This window comes from Pogona vitticeps, chromosome 2 (assembly GCF_051106095.1).
Source record: "Pogona vitticeps strain Pit_001003342236 chromosome 2, PviZW2.1, whole genome shotgun sequence".
NCBI lineage: Eukaryota > Metazoa > Chordata > Lepidosauria > Squamata > Agamidae > Pogona > Pogona vitticeps.
Window position 1 is genome coordinate 108,663,100 of NC_135784.1, and position 19,124 is coordinate 108,682,223.

General features: G+C 39.7%; 2 protein-coding genes across 2 annotated transcripts in view; both read left to right on the plus strand.

The window, feature by feature from the left end:
- The first annotated feature begins 2,351 nt into the window (after nucleotides 1-2,351).
- LOC144586226 (uncharacterized) lies at nucleotides 2,352-13,428 on the plus strand. The gene is made up of 7 exons (XM_078384059.1): nucleotides 2,352-2,420; nucleotides 4,212-4,348; nucleotides 5,531-5,646; nucleotides 7,931-8,140; nucleotides 9,620-9,763; nucleotides 12,569-12,732; nucleotides 13,312-13,428. The coding sequence occupies exons 1-7, from the start codon at nucleotides 2,352-2,354 to the stop codon at nucleotides 13,426-13,428; spliced, it is 957 nt and encodes a 318-aa protein (XP_078240185.1).
- Nucleotides 13,429-13,551: 123 nt separating this feature from the next.
- The window catches only part of LOC110085944 (secretory phospholipase A2 receptor), a 68,820-nt gene continuing 63,247 nt past the window's right edge, over nucleotides 13,552-19,124 (plus strand). The window contains exons 1-3 of the mRNA XM_078385777.1: nucleotides 13,552-15,726; nucleotides 17,114-17,277; nucleotides 18,237-18,349. Coding sequence (XP_078241903.1) covers nucleotides 18,283-18,349 — 67 coding nt within the window. The 5' untranslated portion in view covers nucleotides 13,552-15,726; nucleotides 17,114-17,277; nucleotides 18,237-18,282. The remainder of the gene's footprint in view (nucleotides 15,727-17,113; nucleotides 17,278-18,236; nucleotides 18,350-19,124) is intronic.

The following is a 19,124-nucleotide window of genomic DNA, read 5'->3' on the forward strand; positions in this document are numbered from 1 at the left end:
TTTGCCAGGAGGTGATGGGACCAGTGGCCATGATCTTAGTTTTTTTGATGTTGAGTTTCAGACCATTTTTTGCACTCTCCTCTTTCACCCTCATTACAAGGTTCTTTAATTCCTCCTCACTTTCTGCCATCAGAGTGGTATCATCTGCATATTGGAGGTTGTTGATATTTCTTCCAGCAATGTTAACTCCGGCTTGGGATTCCTCCAGTCCAGCCTTCCGCATGATGTATTCTGCATATAAGTTAAATAAGCAGGGAGACAATATACAGCCTAGTCGTACTCCTTTCCCAATTTTGAACCAACCAGTTGTTCCATATCCAGTTCTAACTGTTGCTTCCTGTCCTGCATATAGGTTTCTCAGGAGATAATTGGGTGGTCAGGCACTCCCATTTCTTTAAGGACTTGCCATAGTTTGCTGTGGTCCACACAGTCAAAGGCTTTTGCATAGTCAATGAAGCAGAAGTAGATATTTTTCTGGACCTCTCTGGCTTTCTCCATAATCCAGCGCATGTTAGCAATTTGGTCTCTAGTTCCTCTGCCCCTTCGGAATCCAGCTTGTACTTCTGGGAGTTCTCGGTCCACATACTGCTGAAGCCTACCTTGTAGGATTTTGAGCATAACCTTGCTAGCATGTGAAATGAGTGCAATTGTACGGTAGTTGGAGCATTCTTTGGCACTGCCCTTCTTTAGGATTGGGATGTAGACTGATCTTTTCCAGTCCTCTGGCCACTGTTGAGTTTTCCAAACTTGCTGGCATATTGAATGTAGCACCTTAACAGCATCATCTTTTAAGATTTTAAATAGTTCAACTGGAATGCCATCACCTCCACTGGCCTTATTGTCAGCCAGGCTTTCTAAGGCCCACTTGACTTCACTCTCCAGGATGTCTGGCTCAAGGTCAGCAACTACATTGTCTGGGTTGTCCGGGATATCCAAATCTTTCTGATATAATTCCTCTGTGTATTCTTGCCACCTCTTCTTGATGTCTTCTGCTTCTGTTCGGTCCCTCCCATTTTTGTCCTTTATCATGTCCATCTTTGCGCAAAATGTTCCTCCAATTTTCCTGAACAGATCTCTGGTTTTTCCTTTTCTTTTATTTTCCTCTATTTCTTTACATTGTTCATTTAAGAAGGCCCTCTTGTCTCTCCTTGCTATTCTTTGGAAGTCTGCATTCAATTTTCTGTAACTTTCCCTATCTCCCTTGCATTTTGTTTCCCTTCTCCTCTCTGCTATTTCTAAGGCCTCACTGGACAGCCACTTTGTTTTCTTGCATTTCCTTTTCTTTGGGATGGTTTTTGTTGCTGCCTCCTGTACAATGTTACGAGCCTCTATCCAAAGTTCTTCAGGCACTCCGTCCATCAAATCTAGTTCCTTAAATCTTTTTTTTACTTCCACTGTGTATTCATAAGGGATTTGGTTTAGATTATACCTGAGTAGCCCAGTGGTTTTTCCTACTCTCTTCAGTTTAAGCTTGAAGCCTAGGTAACATAAAAATATTGCTCAGAAGGAAAGGGGTCTTCAAGCCTATCCATGGAGAGTTTGTCTGAAAACTAGTGCACTTCTTCAATTTCTTTCAAAAGCAAGAATAGATTTATTCTACAAACAACAGAATCAAAATATTTAGGGTTAATAACAGATATGTACAGAAGACAGCACAACCTAATGTGAAAAACATATATAGTTAAGGTATTATCCCTACAGGTCATGTTTTTCATCCCAATCTTACCATCATTTTTCTTACTTTCTTCACAACCTCCCTCTCATCAACATTACTCATTTTCTTTCATTTCCCTGGCCATCAACCATAGTCACCCTCATAGTCACCCTTGTCACCATTCCTATAGACCATTTGCTATACTCTAGTTAAGAAAAGCAAGACACCACAATTGGTAAGCCCAGGTTGTAGCACAGAGAATTCCCCCTCCAGTAACTAAAGTCCTTCTGAATAGTACTTGCTGCTTTGCTGCAGGTATACCAACCTGATTCAGGTTGTGCCAGGCTAGAGGAATAAGCTCTTCCCATGATAGGGATAGGGAGAAGACTTGGGGTGCTCGTATTTGCTGGCGTATAAGACGACCCCCCAACATTTCCACTCAAAATATAGCGTTTGTTATATACTCGCCGTGTAAGACTTCCCCCTCTTCTGCACATATTCCACACACCAAATAAAAGGTGCTATTCATTGTCACCATTGTACGGCCACAGCACGACTGCAGCACCTCTGGCCGGCCCCTGCATCTCCCTGTGACCGGCACTAGTGCGCAAGTATGCATGTGTGATCTCTGCGTAGACAAGGGGCGGGCTGGAGCACCACTGCTTCCCGCCGAGCAGAATGGGCCGGTCACGTCGAAATGGCTGGCACCCCTGTCTCGCTACTGATGCTCACCGCGGCCATGCTGGATACCGCCCAATACTGGACGGTATGTAGAATGAGGTGGGCAAGCATCGGGAGGCCTGCCCATAGTGGAAGGCCACTGTGGGCAGCTATGTCTATCCCAACTGAAGTGCACCCGGTGTATAAGACGACCCCCCCAACTTGGAGGCATGTTTTTCAGGGCAAAAAAAGTAGTCTTATACGCCAGCAAATACAGTATTTTATAAAAGTCCAGGAACTTTTTAGAGCTTGTGCTCCAGTATTTTTTTAATTAAAGAACTCCATGGCTAATTTATAATGTAGATGTTTCCTATTTCAACAAAAGCTGTAAGAGTAATCTAATCATCAAAAGGAAAACTACACCCCCAAAAGTGTTCACTCTCTCTTTTATTTTGGCAGACCTGGATTTACTCTGCAAATTCATCTGAAATTTTTTGGACTGGATTGAATAGCAGGAAGCAAGTATCTATATGGGTTTGGTCAGACAGTAAATCAGCAGCTAAAGAACTACACTGGTACTTTTTGTTAATGGGTGAGGGATTGATAGATGTTCTTTTCAAAACAGCAGAAATTTTGAACTCTTTCAACACTGCTGTTCTGAATTAGATTATGAATTATGACCTTGAACAATCTCCTCAGTTGCAGTACCTACCTTTTAGACCTCCTCTCTTGAAAGACCCTCTGGCTCTCTACTTCTGGCACACATACGTAGACTGAGAAACATTTTGCCCCTAATGTTACATTTGTTCCAGGCAACAAATGTATGTCATATCATTCTAATTGTAAGTGGGGAGTGGGCACAGAAACACGTGGCCTCTATCATATACCCTGCTTCCCTGAAAATAAGACCTAACCTGAAAATAAGCCCTAGTATGATTTTTCAGGATGCTCGTAATATAAGCCCTGCCCCCAAAATAATACCAGATAAGTGAAACCCTACCCTCTACCATTGTGCAGCAACCAGAAAAAGATGACATGGCTGTATTTGAATTAATTTAGATTGTTGTAGATGAAAAAAAATATATAAACATCTCCTGAATATAAGCCCTAATGCATTTTTGGAACAAAAATTAATATAATGTTTGCATTGCTGAAATAAAGACTTTGACCAGACATGCATTGCTGTCTCTTTTACAGAGCAACCCTACTGTCACCTACAGCACTGGTTCTTAACCTTGGGTTACTCAGGAGTTTTGGACTGCAACTCCCAGAAGCCTTCACCACCAACTGTGCTGGCTGGGGTTTCTGGGAGTTGCAGTTCAAAAACATCCGAGTAACAGAGGTTAAGAACCACTGACCTACAGAACTCTGCCTCTGATTTCCAATACTTTTCTGGCTCCTACTATCCGGGCAGAAGTTAGAAAAGGGCGGCATTTGCTATTTTGCTCTCATTTCTTTCGTTGGAAGGGAAATCACTGAGACCTTGGAAGTACCTAGCCTGTGAAGTTCCCCAGGGCTCATCTGAGCCCCCTCCCCACCTCTGATAATTTTTTCAACTGAAAAGGGGGAAATCATTCCTACTGAGGCATCTGGAAAAGGCATGATTCTGTATTTAATTGCTTCGTCCCTGACCTTGTATGTCAGCATATTCAGACTACAGTTGCCAGGTGTCAGGACTATAGCTGAAGTCTCAGGGAATAGCTATGCTTTTCCACTTGGCCAGGCACAAAGATGAATTTCATAATTAATGGGATTAGAGGAGAAGAATGTTTTGGCTTTGTTTGCAATGTGACTTTAATGCCCGGGGACCCAACTCCACCCATTCTCAGCCACCTCCAGTTCAGCTTGAAGGTATTTCAGCTTGAAGGTATTTGTGTGTGTATGTTTTGCTCCAAAGGGCATGATGGGTCCAAATGCTCCCATCCTTACAGCTTTCTGGCACCTTGATGTTGGGCTGATTGTGCCATTTGATACAAGCAGAGAGAGAGAGGAACCACCATCATGGTTCATGAGCCTTTTGTTAAACAAGCCCTGGTATTGGTAGTGCAAAGCCTGGACCTCCCCTTGCCTGTCCCAGCCCTGTGTCGTGACAAGGGCGTGCACCCGAGTCTTGGATTTTGGCCCTGAAATCTCAGAGAATGGATGCTGCTGACCCAGCAACCTTAACATGACCTGTTAATATATTGGGATCCTGATCAGGGACCATCAGACCACTGAATTAAGACTCTACTGGTCCACCTACATACAGTATCTCCAGCATCTCCTCTTTTCACAGGTCCCAGTAACAGACTTTTGAAATTAAAGAGAAAAAGACAGCAGACGTTTCTGCAGGGGTGGGGACAACTGGAGTCAGATGTCTGTCTTTGATCTCAGATCTCTGCCTGTGACCTTAGAGGAGAAGATTTGATCTTTCGAGGACCAGTTAGAATTCTGGAGAAATAAGCTTTTAGCTGGACTGTTTCATTTGTTGCTGCACTGCATTTTTGCTTCTGTACTCTTGTGGAGTTTTTCTCTTGATTGTTCTTATCTGGTGTGTGTGTTTTAATGTCTGTTTTATAAACTACCTGTAAACCGTTTATTACGATTCAGCATATAACTGTCTTTGGTGATGAAGGAGCTGTATCGACTGTAATAAAAGAACATCTGTGTCTGTCAGAAACATACATTCTAAATAGTTGCAACACGCCATTCATACTAACGGGCCTCTAGGGTTGTATAAACTGGTGCTGTTCTAGCTTTTAAAGACACATTAACTGATTGATCAGCTCCGTTTTAAATGTGTTTGATGCTTGTAGTACTAATGTAGGTAGAAGACTTCCCAAAGCAGCACATAGCTTTGTAGTCAGCTCAGGGAGATAAACATGAAAGGAGACCGCTAAATTATGTCCTCTCCCCTTTGCTGCCAGGCAGGCCCTCTCAATGTGGGGAGGCTTCTCCTCTTGAACATAAAGTGGGCAGACCCCTGTTGGGAGCAGTGTGGTTGCATCATGGCTTTGGATATGCCTAGGGATCCCTGCAGCCTTGGCTTCATTCAGACAAAATGGGCACAGTATGTCCAATGGTGTCATTTGAATAACTTTACTGGAATACTTTGGTGTTTGAAACAAAAAAACCCTATTCCAGCCAATGCAAAACTGAGCATATTTGGTAGTATTACATGAAAATAAGCACAACCATAATTCTAGTAATTTATGCCTCATGTATTTTTGCATTCAGGTTGAAATTTAACGGAAGCCCATCGGGACGATGTATTGGTCTTGATTTATCTAACTATATTGCTTTGAGTCTAAATTGTAGTGAAAAACACCGATGGATTTGTAAGAGAAAAGAAGGTAAACTGCATAGCGGAGTTTCGAATCTAAAGGAGACAAATTCCTTTTTATTAAAACAATCTGTGTTGCTCTTGATTTCAATAATAACCATGTTAATGCACTTTGTCTTGGTTAATGAGTATTTACCACTATACATGGAGAGGTACACAGTTGTGTTAAATCCTTTATCACATGCACAAAATGGTACTGGTATCTGAATCCTGTAGTATACAAGTGAGTATTAAAGGTGTAAAATCCAGGCTCTTACCATTCTTCTTTATAACAAAAGAGAGAATGTTTATAGGCATAAGCAAATTCTTACAAACGCAGGTACATGCATAATGTTTAATTCATTCATCACTCCTGTACTTTGGGATTCCAACAAGTAATTCCTATCCATCTTAGAGGAAGATACTATTTTATTCATGCCATAGCAATAATCTAAAAAACTGGAATTAGACAGTTCTTAAATACCCAAAAGATCAGAAGCCCCATCTGTAATATATACAACCAAATGAAATGAAGGGTTCATGGGGTCAAACAAGAACTTATGAACTGCCTACCTAGAATATCCAGGTGCTCTTGAGCCCACTAAGTATCTTATCAGTTCTCAAATCCTCCTTTACCTGTTATGCTAACAAAAAAAAACCACCCTTCTAGAATCTAAGAGAAGTACCAGACTGCTAAACCAGAGTGCCACAGATCCGTTTAAGAGAATTCACCTGATGAAGTGGACTGCAGTCCAGCAAAGCTTATGCCAAATAAAACTTTATATGCCACAAGATTCTTTCTTATTTTTGCAGCAGCAAACTAACATGGCTATTATCTCTGGAAATGTAACTTTTTCACAAAGGGACTAAAGGGGACACATCTTTAGGACTTGTGCAAGGACTGAATCTAAAGGGGCCAGTGAGTAGGAAAGGATATTTTCCCAAAAATATTCCTCAGCATAGAGAAGAACTTGTTCCAGTTTACTTCAAAAGTTATTTTTCAAGTTTAATATAAGAATATACATATATTGAATAAATATTTATTATGATTCAACCACACCTTTCCCCTCCTCAGTAATATCAAGGTTTCATCCAAAATTCTTCAGCCATAGCAGCAATTTCTGCAAACTTGGAAACCAGTGAGGTCCTGTTTTTGCTTTCATCCCCATTGAAAGCGTTTCTTGAGATTAGCTTCTCAGGCTGTAAGAATGTGTTTAGTCGTTTAGTCGTGTCCGACTCTTCGTGACCCCATGGACCAGAGCACGCCAGGCCCTCCTGTCTTCTACTGCCTCCCGGAGTTGTGTCAGGTGTAAGAATAGCCTCTGCTTAATCCTTGAAGGTAGCAGATTAGGACCTTCATTTTTATGTATTTATTTTTACACATGCCCATCTTCTAGGGTTCCTAGGGGCACAGTTGTTCCTTCCATCTCTACTAGTTCCTTCTACCCATTTAATAATCTAAAACTAAAACTCTCAAAAGCCTGGCCAGGATTTTTGCACATGTAGTTCAAGAACATTTGGGGACCCAAATTTGGGAACTACTGCTCTAACTGAATCATCTGGAATTCAGTTAATAAACTTTGAAGCAAAGTAGGGAGATCAGAGAATAATCAAGTAAAATGAGGCTCTTTGGATATAGGACAGAGTCTATGACTGTGAAGAAATTTAATGTGCATGCAAAAGAAGATTTAGCGAATGAAGAACTAGCAAATGGGCGAGATAATGATATTGAATTAGTCCACATCTGGTCAAAAATTATTTTTACATATTAATTTGTTTTAATGTTACCTATATGTCATATATGTCCATAATTTTAAATCGTGCAGTGCTCTGATACAAATAAAGATTGTCTGACCCTGGGAACCACCCTGTTGTCATTTAAAAAACTATATAAATCTCTCAGAATTCATTATGTGGTCCTCCTCTGGAACAAACATTGAATTTTAACTATAACATTGTTGTTCTTCATTGTTAGTTATGTGTTTATTGTCCTTTAATTTTATTATTTATAATTTGCTTGCATGATTTATGCTGCTAGTTGATATGGGCTCATCTTCCTAAAAAGAAAAAGGGAAAAAATGATATAGTATCTCAAAGCAGGCAATTCTGTGTACTGTACTATTTAATTTGTATAAATTGTGTACACTTGCCAACTATTAAAGGATCTGTGTAAAAAAAGAAAGCTATGGAAGGCAATTCGTGCAAAATGACATAGTAAAGTAAAAGGAATATAATATGAAATGTACCTAAAAATTATCAAAGTAACTTTGTGTTAGACTGCACAATATTTATTTTGTTTTTTCTCTTCCACTCAGTGAATGATCTTTTTGATGTCTATCTCGACCAGTTTTTGTCAGGACCATTAGAACCAATGTTTTACACCTCCATTTCTAATGCTGTCACAGATTGCTTAAGTGATTCAAAGTGCACTGGGATAGTGCAGGATTACCAATACTTCAGAAGAACAAGCGGCATTAATACAATTATTGCTGATAAGGAAACGGCAACGTCTTATGTAAGACGAGGTACATTCTTGTGCTTGAAATGACAAGAGAGGACTTTTCAGATATATTCCCATTGCAAAACTATTTAGGAAAGTTTAAATTTATTTAACATGCTTTCATATTCATTTTTATTTTAATTTAATTTTTAAAACTTTAACTGTGAAAAGTACATCTACTGTATTCTTTAGACTTAGATCTTTTTCCTGGTCAAAGCTCTGCCTGTTCCTGTGGAAGTTTAAAATCATAAGAGTTTTAGAACAGCACTGCTAGATGAGGCCAAAGGCATATCTGGTCTAACATTCTAGAAATTTCTTGAAGCTCCCAAGATGATTGGGAGCACATCTGCACCTACTTCATGTTCCCTAGCAATTGATACTGGGAGATGCTGTTATTAACAGTGATTGATAGTACTACTCTATATCACTTGTTTAATGTCATCTTAAAGCTGTTCAAATTGGCACAATATTACCCCATATTGTGGTAGTGAATTCCATAGTTTCCATCTTATGTGAAGCATTCCCTTTAATCTGTTATGAATCTCTCATCATTCAGCTTCACGGGATGACTACAGGTTCTACAACTCACAGTATCAGAAGAGACAACTGTCTTTCTATCAATACCACCCTTTGTCAATACTGTGTACAGGAGGGCAACCCAAATAATAAAAGCTGGGTTAACTGCTTTATAAACAAAGCCCTATGGAGCTTTTTGTCTTAAAAACAAAAGTAAGCAAGGAACATGAAGAGCTGTATTAAATTACACATGACATGGTACAAAATGTGAGAATTTCCCCGCTTCTTTTTCTCATAATATAAAACTAATGAAGCTAAATAGTGGGAGGTTTGGTGGTGATTTCCAGCTTCAATGGCTTTTAAAAGGGATTAGATAACTTTATGGAGCTTTATTCCTATAAGCTTTTTATTACCTTCAGAATGAGATTCTAGATATACAATGCTACATTGTATGACCACTTTTGTAGCAGAAGTGATCTCATGGAGTAGCTGTCATTTGGTTTCCTTATTTTGTTAGGTCAAAATCCAAATTCTATATCAGGATGGCATTTCTCATAGATATTACAGAATTTATATTACATAGAAACCTGTCTTTTCTTGGTTCACCTATCTCAGTGGTTCCCAGTCTTGGGTATCCCAAGTTTTCTTGGACTGCAAAATCCTGAAGCCTTGACCAGCAGTTGTGCTGGCCGGGGTTTCTGGGAGTTGCAATCCAAGAACACCTGGGTTACACAATGTCGGGAGCCACTGATCTAGCCCAGTGATGACCTCTGGCCTGTAATGATGCACCAAAGTTTCAGACAGGATTCATTTCTTGCTCTATCTGGAGATGTCCATGTTCCTATGTAGTCTCCCATTCATGTACTCAGCAGGCCTCATACTGCTTGGCCCTCAAAATTAGGTGACAGGTGTATTCATGGTGAGATGATGACACAACAATTGTTCCACACTCTGAAGTGTTTCTGAATTTTGTTTTTGTTTTACACAGAATGCTCCTTTGGTTTCTATGGTTATAACTGTGCCTCAGACTGCAAGAAATGTTATGGGGGATTCCAGTGTAATTCAGTAACTGGTGAATGTCCTGAAAGGATGGAATGTATTGGTAAATTCAAAGGTGAACTGTGTGAATTAGGTACATTATTTTATCAAATAATCTTTTTGTTATTAATTATATTCACATTTAGCTTTAAGTGAACATTGAAGACGTCTGAGAATCATAAAATTATAGCACCCCATTGGCATGCACGGGCACTGACTAGTTGCTGACCTTACAGGAAAACACAACTGATATGCTCTATTGTGAGTCCAATGACTGAGAAGTCTCCTGGCAAAGATTCCATGGGTTCCAGCCTGGTTTGATCACTCATGGTGACTTTTATTAAAGGCAGAGTCAGTCCCTATTGCCTCTTCCCCCGTGTTCCCAGGGGGTTGGGTTTCTGGCACTAACTCCCTAGGCACAGTCAGTCTAGCTGGAACCCTAGTTGATTTCACTGGGGTCCCAGAGGTTCAGGTCCAGAGAAATGGGTGAGAGGTATGAGTCCTAATCCAGGGAGCAGTCCTTTAAAGGGGAGCTGGTAAAGGTGAGTGATGGGGACTGGACTCTGTGCTGCTCCATCCAGAGCCTCTTTTGCAGTGCCTGTTGCTGTCTGCATGGCCAGCAATGAAGCTGGACTGGGGTAGGCTCCACAATTTCCATTGGGTGGAGAGGATGCCAAGGTTGCGTGGTTGGGTTGCCAGAGCCTTAGGTCCCTGACCCCTTCCATTGCTCCCCTTGTCCTCTATCTCCATTTGCACCTCTCCGGAGGCACAGAAGATGCTCGACTGCTTCGTTCCACATCTTCCCTTACCATCTGATGTGGCTCATGCTGACAGCCCTGAGCCCTACAACTCCAGCCATCTTATTGCTGCCATTACACCCTTCCCCAGCTGTCTCACAACAATCACTGGCCTTTCCTCCACCTGTAGGAGCACATTTCCTGCCAGCTAGAAGCTCAGGTAACTTTCCTTCTTCCAGGGTTCCCTGGGCTTGTCGAGCAGGGCCAGACAACCTGCTGGGGGATACTCAAGGTGACACCCTCACATATATCTTTATTGGCTACAACTAACTAATCACATAGTCCCCATCCCTTAAGTTTGAATCTGGCCCCATACTGGTTTTCAATAAACTGTGACAATGAAGTACATTATTGTGGTCAGCCTAACCTGACTAAACACCTTTAAACTGCCCCCCCCCCGGTCTAGTCTTAAGCCCAAATCATGAGCTCCAAGCTGTTTTGATTTTGAGACAAGTAATAAAGTAGTTTATTTATAAAGCATAATGGTTCCATGGTGGCATTAGCTAGACATAAACATGCAACAATGAGCCAAGGAAGAGACTATATGAAAAGATAAAGAGATAATGTAAACAGTTTGCATATATGAAGCTATAAGAGTTTATGAACAAGAAATTTACTAGTATTGTAACACAATACGTATTGTTCTATTATGCTATTTTGAATGGATTGAAATAAAGATTTGAAATTAATAAAAGGTTACATGGCAAAATTATAATTGCAGTTTCATGTGTTAATTCCAACTACAGTGGTGCCTCGCTTGACGACATTAATCCGTTCCAGCGAAATTGCTGTAGAGCGAAATCATCGTCAAGCGGGGAAAACCCATTGAAATGCATTGAAAACCACTCAATGCATTCCAATGGGCTAAATACCTAATCTTCCAGTGAAGATCCTCCATAGGGCGGCCATTTTCCAGTGCCTGTTAAGCAAAAAATCTGTCCTAATCACAGCGGGGAGCCATTTGGCACAGCGGGCGGCCATTTTGAAACCAGACGATCAGCTGTTTTTAGATCATCATAATGCTAAGAATCGGTTCCCGAAGCAGGAAACAAATCATCGTCAAATGAAAATCGCACGTTGAAACATCATTTTGTGATTGCAAAAGTGATCACAAAAACTTCATCGTCAAGGGATTCGTCATTTAATGAGGTAATCGTTAAGCGAGGCACCACTGTATAACAAGTTGTAACTGCAATGAACAACTTCCTTTTGAAACCCACATTGTTGTCTTAACATACAAAGTAACAACCTCTCTGTGATTCATTCAGCAAGAGATTCTCTGACCAATCAACTTCTTCTGACAGACGTTTGATAGATTTGAGTGAGGTAGATTTGTCACAATTACCAGGCATCAGCATAATTTTAATAGATTCAGCTCACCTTAAAGTACAGACATCCCTTTTTCAAGTTATTTGCACTAAGGGCAGGTGACCTCAGGGCCACAAACCAGATCTGCATTATGTATCTGCCTCTGCACCAGACTGTCCTAATTACATACAAGCCTATGATTTGCAAATTATAGTATATAAATAAAAGGAACAAGGAAAGCAAAAAGAGGAGTAATGCATCTCTGATCTAAAGTTTTTGGTAAGATTCTGCTTCAGAGTCTAACACGGGTTATTTTGTACTTATAGCTCTGATGACAGAAACAACTGTAGCTCAGGATTCAAAAAATTTTTTTTTGACTTCTTTCTCTTCCTTTTTCTCTTTCACCTGTTCCTACAGCCACTCCTTTTCTTCAATGTATTCTCTCTTGCTGAGGTCTCCTTCAGTATGACTGCATCTAATGATATAATTCCTTTTCTGTTTTATAACAGCTTTCTTCTCTACAGCTTGCCCTAAGCTTTTCAACCAGCAAATGGTTTAAATGTATGGTTCTTAGTTATAATGAGGTCTGCTAAGTCAGGGGATCGCATACCATTAATACTGAATACAAGATGAATATACTGTGAGAGAATGTAAACCCAGATGTGTATTCCATGCAAAAGGATTTCATGGGATTTGTTAATCTTTCCAAATATAGATCACAACATAACACTGACAACTGTATAAACAGTAGACTTCCTTGTACCACCTTGAAATGGCATTTGTCTTGCCTTCAGGTATCAGGAATCCAAAATGTCCCCACAATGCCCCATGGTGGTTCTATGATGGCCATTGTTATTATTTTGAAAAGGAAATGAAGGGACAACATGCATGGGCAAACACACGATGTTCCTACTATAAGGATAGCCACCTTGTCAGAATTGACAGTGAAAAGGAAAAGGTATTGTGCTTGCATGGAGAGATGACTTTGTGGCCAGGGCAAGAACTACCACAATGATGTCAAGGTTTAAGTGTCTCTTGGGCCATGGCTAGCTTGTTGCAGCAGTGACTGGCTTCTTATTATTTGAGCTTACACAAGCAGAGGGTTGTTACAAGTGTCATGTGGAATTGGGTTAACAGAACAGTGGGACACTGGGGATTCCTGTGCCAAATGGGGCCAAATGAAGGATGGGCAGCTGCAGGCATGATATTTATTGGTAGGCCATTTGGGAGAATAGTGATAAGCCATAGAGCAATTCCCTAGCTCAACAAAGGACTGATAATTGTATCTGTGTTGGTGAAGGTGTACATAAATTCAGTGTTTGTCTTGATAGGTGTTAAGTTTAAAAAAGCTATTGGCAACAGAGGACACAAGCAGCCATAAGGCTGAGTGTAATAGCAATCAAGCTGCAAACCTGCTCCTTTAGTGAAAACCTGTTATGTCCAGAGCAGCTCTCTCGTCCTTACCTGGTCCTTGTCCGTCCAGGACCACAGAGAATATTTTTAAAGAAAAATTTAAACACCATTTTTCTTTCTCTAGAAGTGGCTTGGTAATATGTTGGAAGCAGAGAGCTGGATTAGCTTGCTACAGAGAGGAAATAAATGGAAATGGAGTGCAAGTGGTGAAGATATTGATCCATCAAAATATTCCTGGTAAGCATTAATTTTTCGTTATTCTAATATATAGGGCATTTCATTGTCCTTTCTAAATTTATAAGCCAGGACTTGTAAAGAGTTTGATTCACTACAGTCAAGAGTTTCTTTTAAACAGGTTATGGGATTTTCCGGCAACAGCAAATGGTTGTGCTCAAATGCTACAAGGAGGAACACTTCAAGCGCTACCATGCTCTGAAAAACATTTTTATGTTTGCGAAACAGAAATAGGTACTAATTGGAGGAATTGATTGTTATATACAATGTATGTTCCGAGTCTGCTCACACCTACTGCAGAGTTTCTTAGCCTGCTATTCTCTTTGGCACTTCTGAATGTGGACTGATTAATAGTTGTTCAAGATCTTATATGATATTCAGTGTTTTGACTTGGCCTAGTAAAAATCTTTGGAAGTGCTACTGTGTCAAACCTGTGGACATCTACTCTGCCTTTGTTATGGTTTTGGCTCTAGATGCTGTTAGTTTGGATTGGAACAATAATTCAATTGTAGTTTTAATTCATCTTATTTGCGCGAAAGTGAAACAATTTATATAATACAACAATCACAAATTGATGAAATTATTTGGGGCAGGAAGGAAGACGATCAGTGGGTAGGTGGGGAGGCGTCTGAGAATAAGCAAGAACATGGTGTTTTGTTAGCATTTGGGTTTGTGTATATATGTGTGTGTGTTTGTGTTTTAAGTACAAGGATTTGTTTAAATTGGGAAGATAAGATTTTCTGATGAAGTACTTCTGGTTCTCAGACCCTGAATCAGAACACTGCTTAAGTAAACTGGACAGGACAACTGTTAAGCACTGTGTGTGCAGTTGCCACACAAGCCCTGATAAACAATAGACTTTACCTGTGTTTTATTCCCCAACTGTTAGTATAATTGTACTAACTGTATCCATGTAAAACCATTGTGTTTTGTCTATAAGTCAAGCTATATTTCCTTGAAGAAATATTGTGACTAAAATATTATTTTGTTTTCTGAAAGATGGTCATGACCCTTTCATTAGCTACCCTGGGAAAATTATGCTGGCTGTTTATCCTATGGCTGTATATAAAGATCTTGTTGAAGCAAAAATCCATTGTGTACTAAGAGAGAACTGTACTGGAATAAGTAGCTGGACAAATGAACATTTTCTCGTCACTGGAATGGAAATGGTGTCTGGTTCAGCTCACCACATATTTCATTTAAAAACCAGTAAGTATCCACTCTATATTTAGAGATGTATTATTCAATCCAGTTACCTAATAGCCCCAGCTAGAATGGAGCTGTTGGCTCCACTGATGAATCATTGAGTTTATTTAGTTGGTCTACCGATTGGATTCAGGTCCTAGTACACAATTGTGAATGTTCAGTGCTGGGGAAATAAGCTTGAAATGCCTGCAAAATGTCCTAAAAGATCAGCTATTACGAAGATAAAAATGTGGATCATATTCTGTTTTTTTTTAATATTGTACTGCTGCTGCTGCTGCTACTACTACTATTTATTTACCTCATAAATAAAAGTGTTTCATTAAATTAAACTAGATGTCAGAAGATGCCATAGAAACATGTAACTCCAGAGTGACTCTTGGCTTTTGTAAAGCGTTTACAGTATGTACCATCCACAAGTTGCCAAACAAAAAAGTATTGACTCTCTGAATTTTAAAAGCAATAGAAAGACATGAGTCAGATCCTACATTTCAAGCAGTAAACCTCAGGATAAAAAGCTTGTCTCAAGTAGCCTTCCAACTAGTCATTAGTTTCTTTCTAACTAACCACTGAAACATTTTTCCATTGTAACAGTTTCCAGAGGGATTGTTGAGCTAATCTGTTGTAGAAAAAAAATCTTCCGAAGAATATTGTGGCACCTGAAACATTTATTTTAGCACAATGTCACGTTGTATGATTTTACATAACCTCCATGAAGAGAAGCACCATACACTACTTCCAAATACCAGTCATTGGAGAACAACATAGAGGGCTTTTGTCATCAAGATTTACTTAAGGGTTACATGTAGGAATCGGACTGGCCAATTTGATACGGCAGTATTCTTCATATGTTCTAACTTACCTAGCAATGTGAGGATACTTACTTGGGGCTTGTTTGTTTGGGTTTTTTTTTAACCACACCTCACTTCTAAATTTATTTTGATTCACTGAACCTTAGGTTGCTCACCAGGACATCATGGCCATCTGTGTAGTCAGGAATGCCCAATGTGTAGAGACAATGCACGTTGTAACATGTTGACTGGGTTATGTGATGAGAAATCCACCTGTTGGGATCAGTCTTCTATAGAAAATTGTTCAAGAAGTAAGTTTAAAAATAACACTATAATTGTGTATGATTTTATTGATTCCTCTCTCTTTCCCTGAAGCAACTCTTGCAAATATTCTTAAATGCACCCCAGTTTGTAGAATCTTTGTAATAAAAATGAAACCCCCAAAATGGTTGTTCAGGTGTATACTCTGGGACATACAATTTTATCCTGTAGTCGGTCAGGTTCAGTTCAGACATTTAAGCCCACAACAACATCCTTTCAATGGAGAGGATTAGGAAGATCGGTTAAAATAGGCTGCAAGCAGAATTACAGAAGGATTAGCTGATCCCATTATATTCACTGGACAAATTTTGTGTGTTGTTTTTCTGAGTTGGAAGAGGATTTTTACAGTGCAACAATTAAGACAACATTCCACAAACAGAATAAAGTATTTTGTATGATGATGTAGATCTGTTAGAGGTTTTGTCTTACTGACAAAAATAATCAAAAAGATTGTGGGAAGTAGTGAGAAACCTATTCTTTTAGGATAAGTGACCAGTGGAGTGAAAGCTACAAAGAGCCCATGGGCCATATTTGCCCTGACCTCTCACAGGTGACACCTCCTACTTTTCTCAAAATCAAAAATAGAGGGTGGGGGAGAGAGGTTTGTGACCTTAGGAATTGGAAGTGTTACAGTTTTGGAACAGAGAATTGTACCCCACACTTTTCTACCCCAGTGTAGTACATGCCAAACTATACACCTTTCTCCTCTAGTTTTGAGTTTGAGTTAGCTCACAGGAAAATATAGTTCCCAGATGTTTTGGCAATTAGTGCTTTAGTGTTTTATTTTTCTTTTCTTTCTTTTTTTGTGGGGGGTATAAGTGAGAGAAACAGCAATGAAGTTGTTTGTTTGTTTTATAGGGCTTGTTGACTGTTCATTTGAGGTGGGGAGAGATAGATTTAACTATTTCGGGCTCAGTCATGTTGTGGGTTAGGAGCCCACAACTGAAGAGCCATCACTTATTTATTTATTTATTTAGTTTAATTTAATTTATACCCCGCCCATCTGGTCTAAAAGACCACTTCTGCCATACTTGTTCAACCAGTTAACATGAACATTTTTAGAAAAGACGAACTGGTGTCATCCCATTGTCCTGTACTGTAATGATACAAGTTTGTGTGATACACAGGTTGGTGTAATGATACAAGTTGGTATGATACACAAGGTGGTGTAATGATACACAAATAATTGTGTATTGATGGTATTGTTCCATAGATTCCATTCCTGCTGTTATAGATGTCTGTAGAATATTTCTACTTCTACCATTGACATGAAGAGAGTGAATGATTTGAGAACTTTTATGTCTGCAAACAATAAATGTCTGTCACTTTCATTTTGAGATCAGTATTAAGTGGCTTACCGAGCACTTGTTTTTAAAGGCACTGTGAGTGAGAGATGCCCAGATATGAAAAAATGGCGCTACTGGAACAAGTACTGTTACTATTTCTCAAGAAAACGTCTCAGAAACTGGAGAGAGGCAAATTCTTCTTGCAGTCGATTTAGGGCTGCTGAACTTCTGTGGGTTGAAGAGGAACATGATCTGGTATGATTACTTTTGTTTCTCTCTCTTATAACTTTTCTTGGCTTCACTAGCCAGTACTCTCAGAATTTAAGTCCCTGTGTAGAGAAATCACAGTTCAGAAAAATGTCATATTCACTATTTCATAATATCCATCTGACATTCTTGCTATGCAGCCCATACCTAGGTAGCTTGCTAAGCAGGATAGCATGGAATACTTCACCAAAAGTTTTGCTGAAGTCAAGATATACTGTATTACATCAACAGCATTCCCACTCTCTACATCATCTAGAGAATTGTGTCCACTTCTGGACAACACACTTTAAGAAGTATGCCAACAAACTAGAGCATGTTGTTGAGGGCAACAGTGTTGATCAGGAGACTGGAAACCAAGCCCTAGGAGGAAGGACTGAAAGAACTAGGCATGTTTATCCTTGAGAAAAGAAGACTGAGGAAAGAGATAATAGCACATTTCAAATATATGAAAGGTAGTCATACAGAGGAGGGGCAGGATCTGCTCTCTGTTGTCACAGAATGCAAGATATGTAATAATGTGCTCAAGCTACAGGAAGTCAGATTTAGACTGAATATCAGGAAAAGCTTCCAGCAAATCATACAAAAAGAGTAATCCATTAGTGTGATCATACTGTATATGGCTCAGATCCTGCTTCCAGATCCTGCCTTTCTTTCTTGAACAGGCAGAGGCTGTATTCAAGTAGATGATGCTTCGTAAAGCCTGCACCACTTTTGATCTGTTTTATTTGTCATTGTGAGTTGTAACTATTTAGAACTGTAACAGATAGACATTGCTTGCAAAAGGCATCCTGATAGTAATCTGAAGCCGGAGGCAATTTCTGTTGTTGTGAAGCAAAGTCTTTAACTCAACACTTATCTTTCCAGTATTTGTGGATTCGCTTATTGTTTTCTAAATCAGTTGTACCTTGTAACTGTCATTTTGTTTGTCATCTTGATCTTATTTACAGAAATGGTTAACAAAGTTTTTCACCAGCTGGATATGGTTAGGGCTGCATGATATTGACCGTGATCATGTCTGGACTTGGTCACATGGTGACCCTGCAACAAGTGCACTGGAGTGGTATGTATAATGGTAGCCTAGAGTTTTGGTGGGCATCAGATCCAGACCATGACATCTGCTAATTCAAGCAGATCTTTGCGTTGCATTCAGCTCTATAGAACAGGTACGTAAATAGTCATAAAAAGGCTCAGCGGAGACCATTAAAATGGGAAAGTGATACATCTGGCACTGGGTACACTATCTGTAAAGTCCTTTGCCTCTACAAAATCATGAAATCAATTCAGGAGAAGATTAGGAGACAGAAGGGGTACATGACAGAAAGAGTTATGAAAGTAAAGGGTGAGTACCTTGGCCATTTACCCACAGCTTGTGTTGGATTTGGTATGCATGAATTCAAATTAAAAACCAGCTACTACACAACATAAAACTCATTGTGGAGAAGCCTAGTGGAGAATCTTCTCTTTTGTTCAGCTGGTAAGGGTGGTTCAATTTTGCTCCAACTTGCTGGCATTGCTTTTCTGTGCTTTCTGCCCTGTATGATTGCCTGATCCAGTACAAAGGGGCACTTGCAGAAGTGTCCATTCACCTCAATTTAGTGCCTGTTGTCTCCAATTTTTCTAATGCTTTCTAAAGTCAGCTTTGCAACAGATTAGTGCTAAGAGGCAAAGAGAAGAAGAGATCCTGATGGAGATCGTTAGTTGGCTCCTCATCATGTCAGAGCTCCACAGCTTCTACTGTGTTGGAGCTCTATGCAAACTTTCACAACTTTTTCTGCCTCTATCCCTCCTAAAGCAAAAAGCAAAGTGTGCTGCTTATATACTGCCCCATAATCATT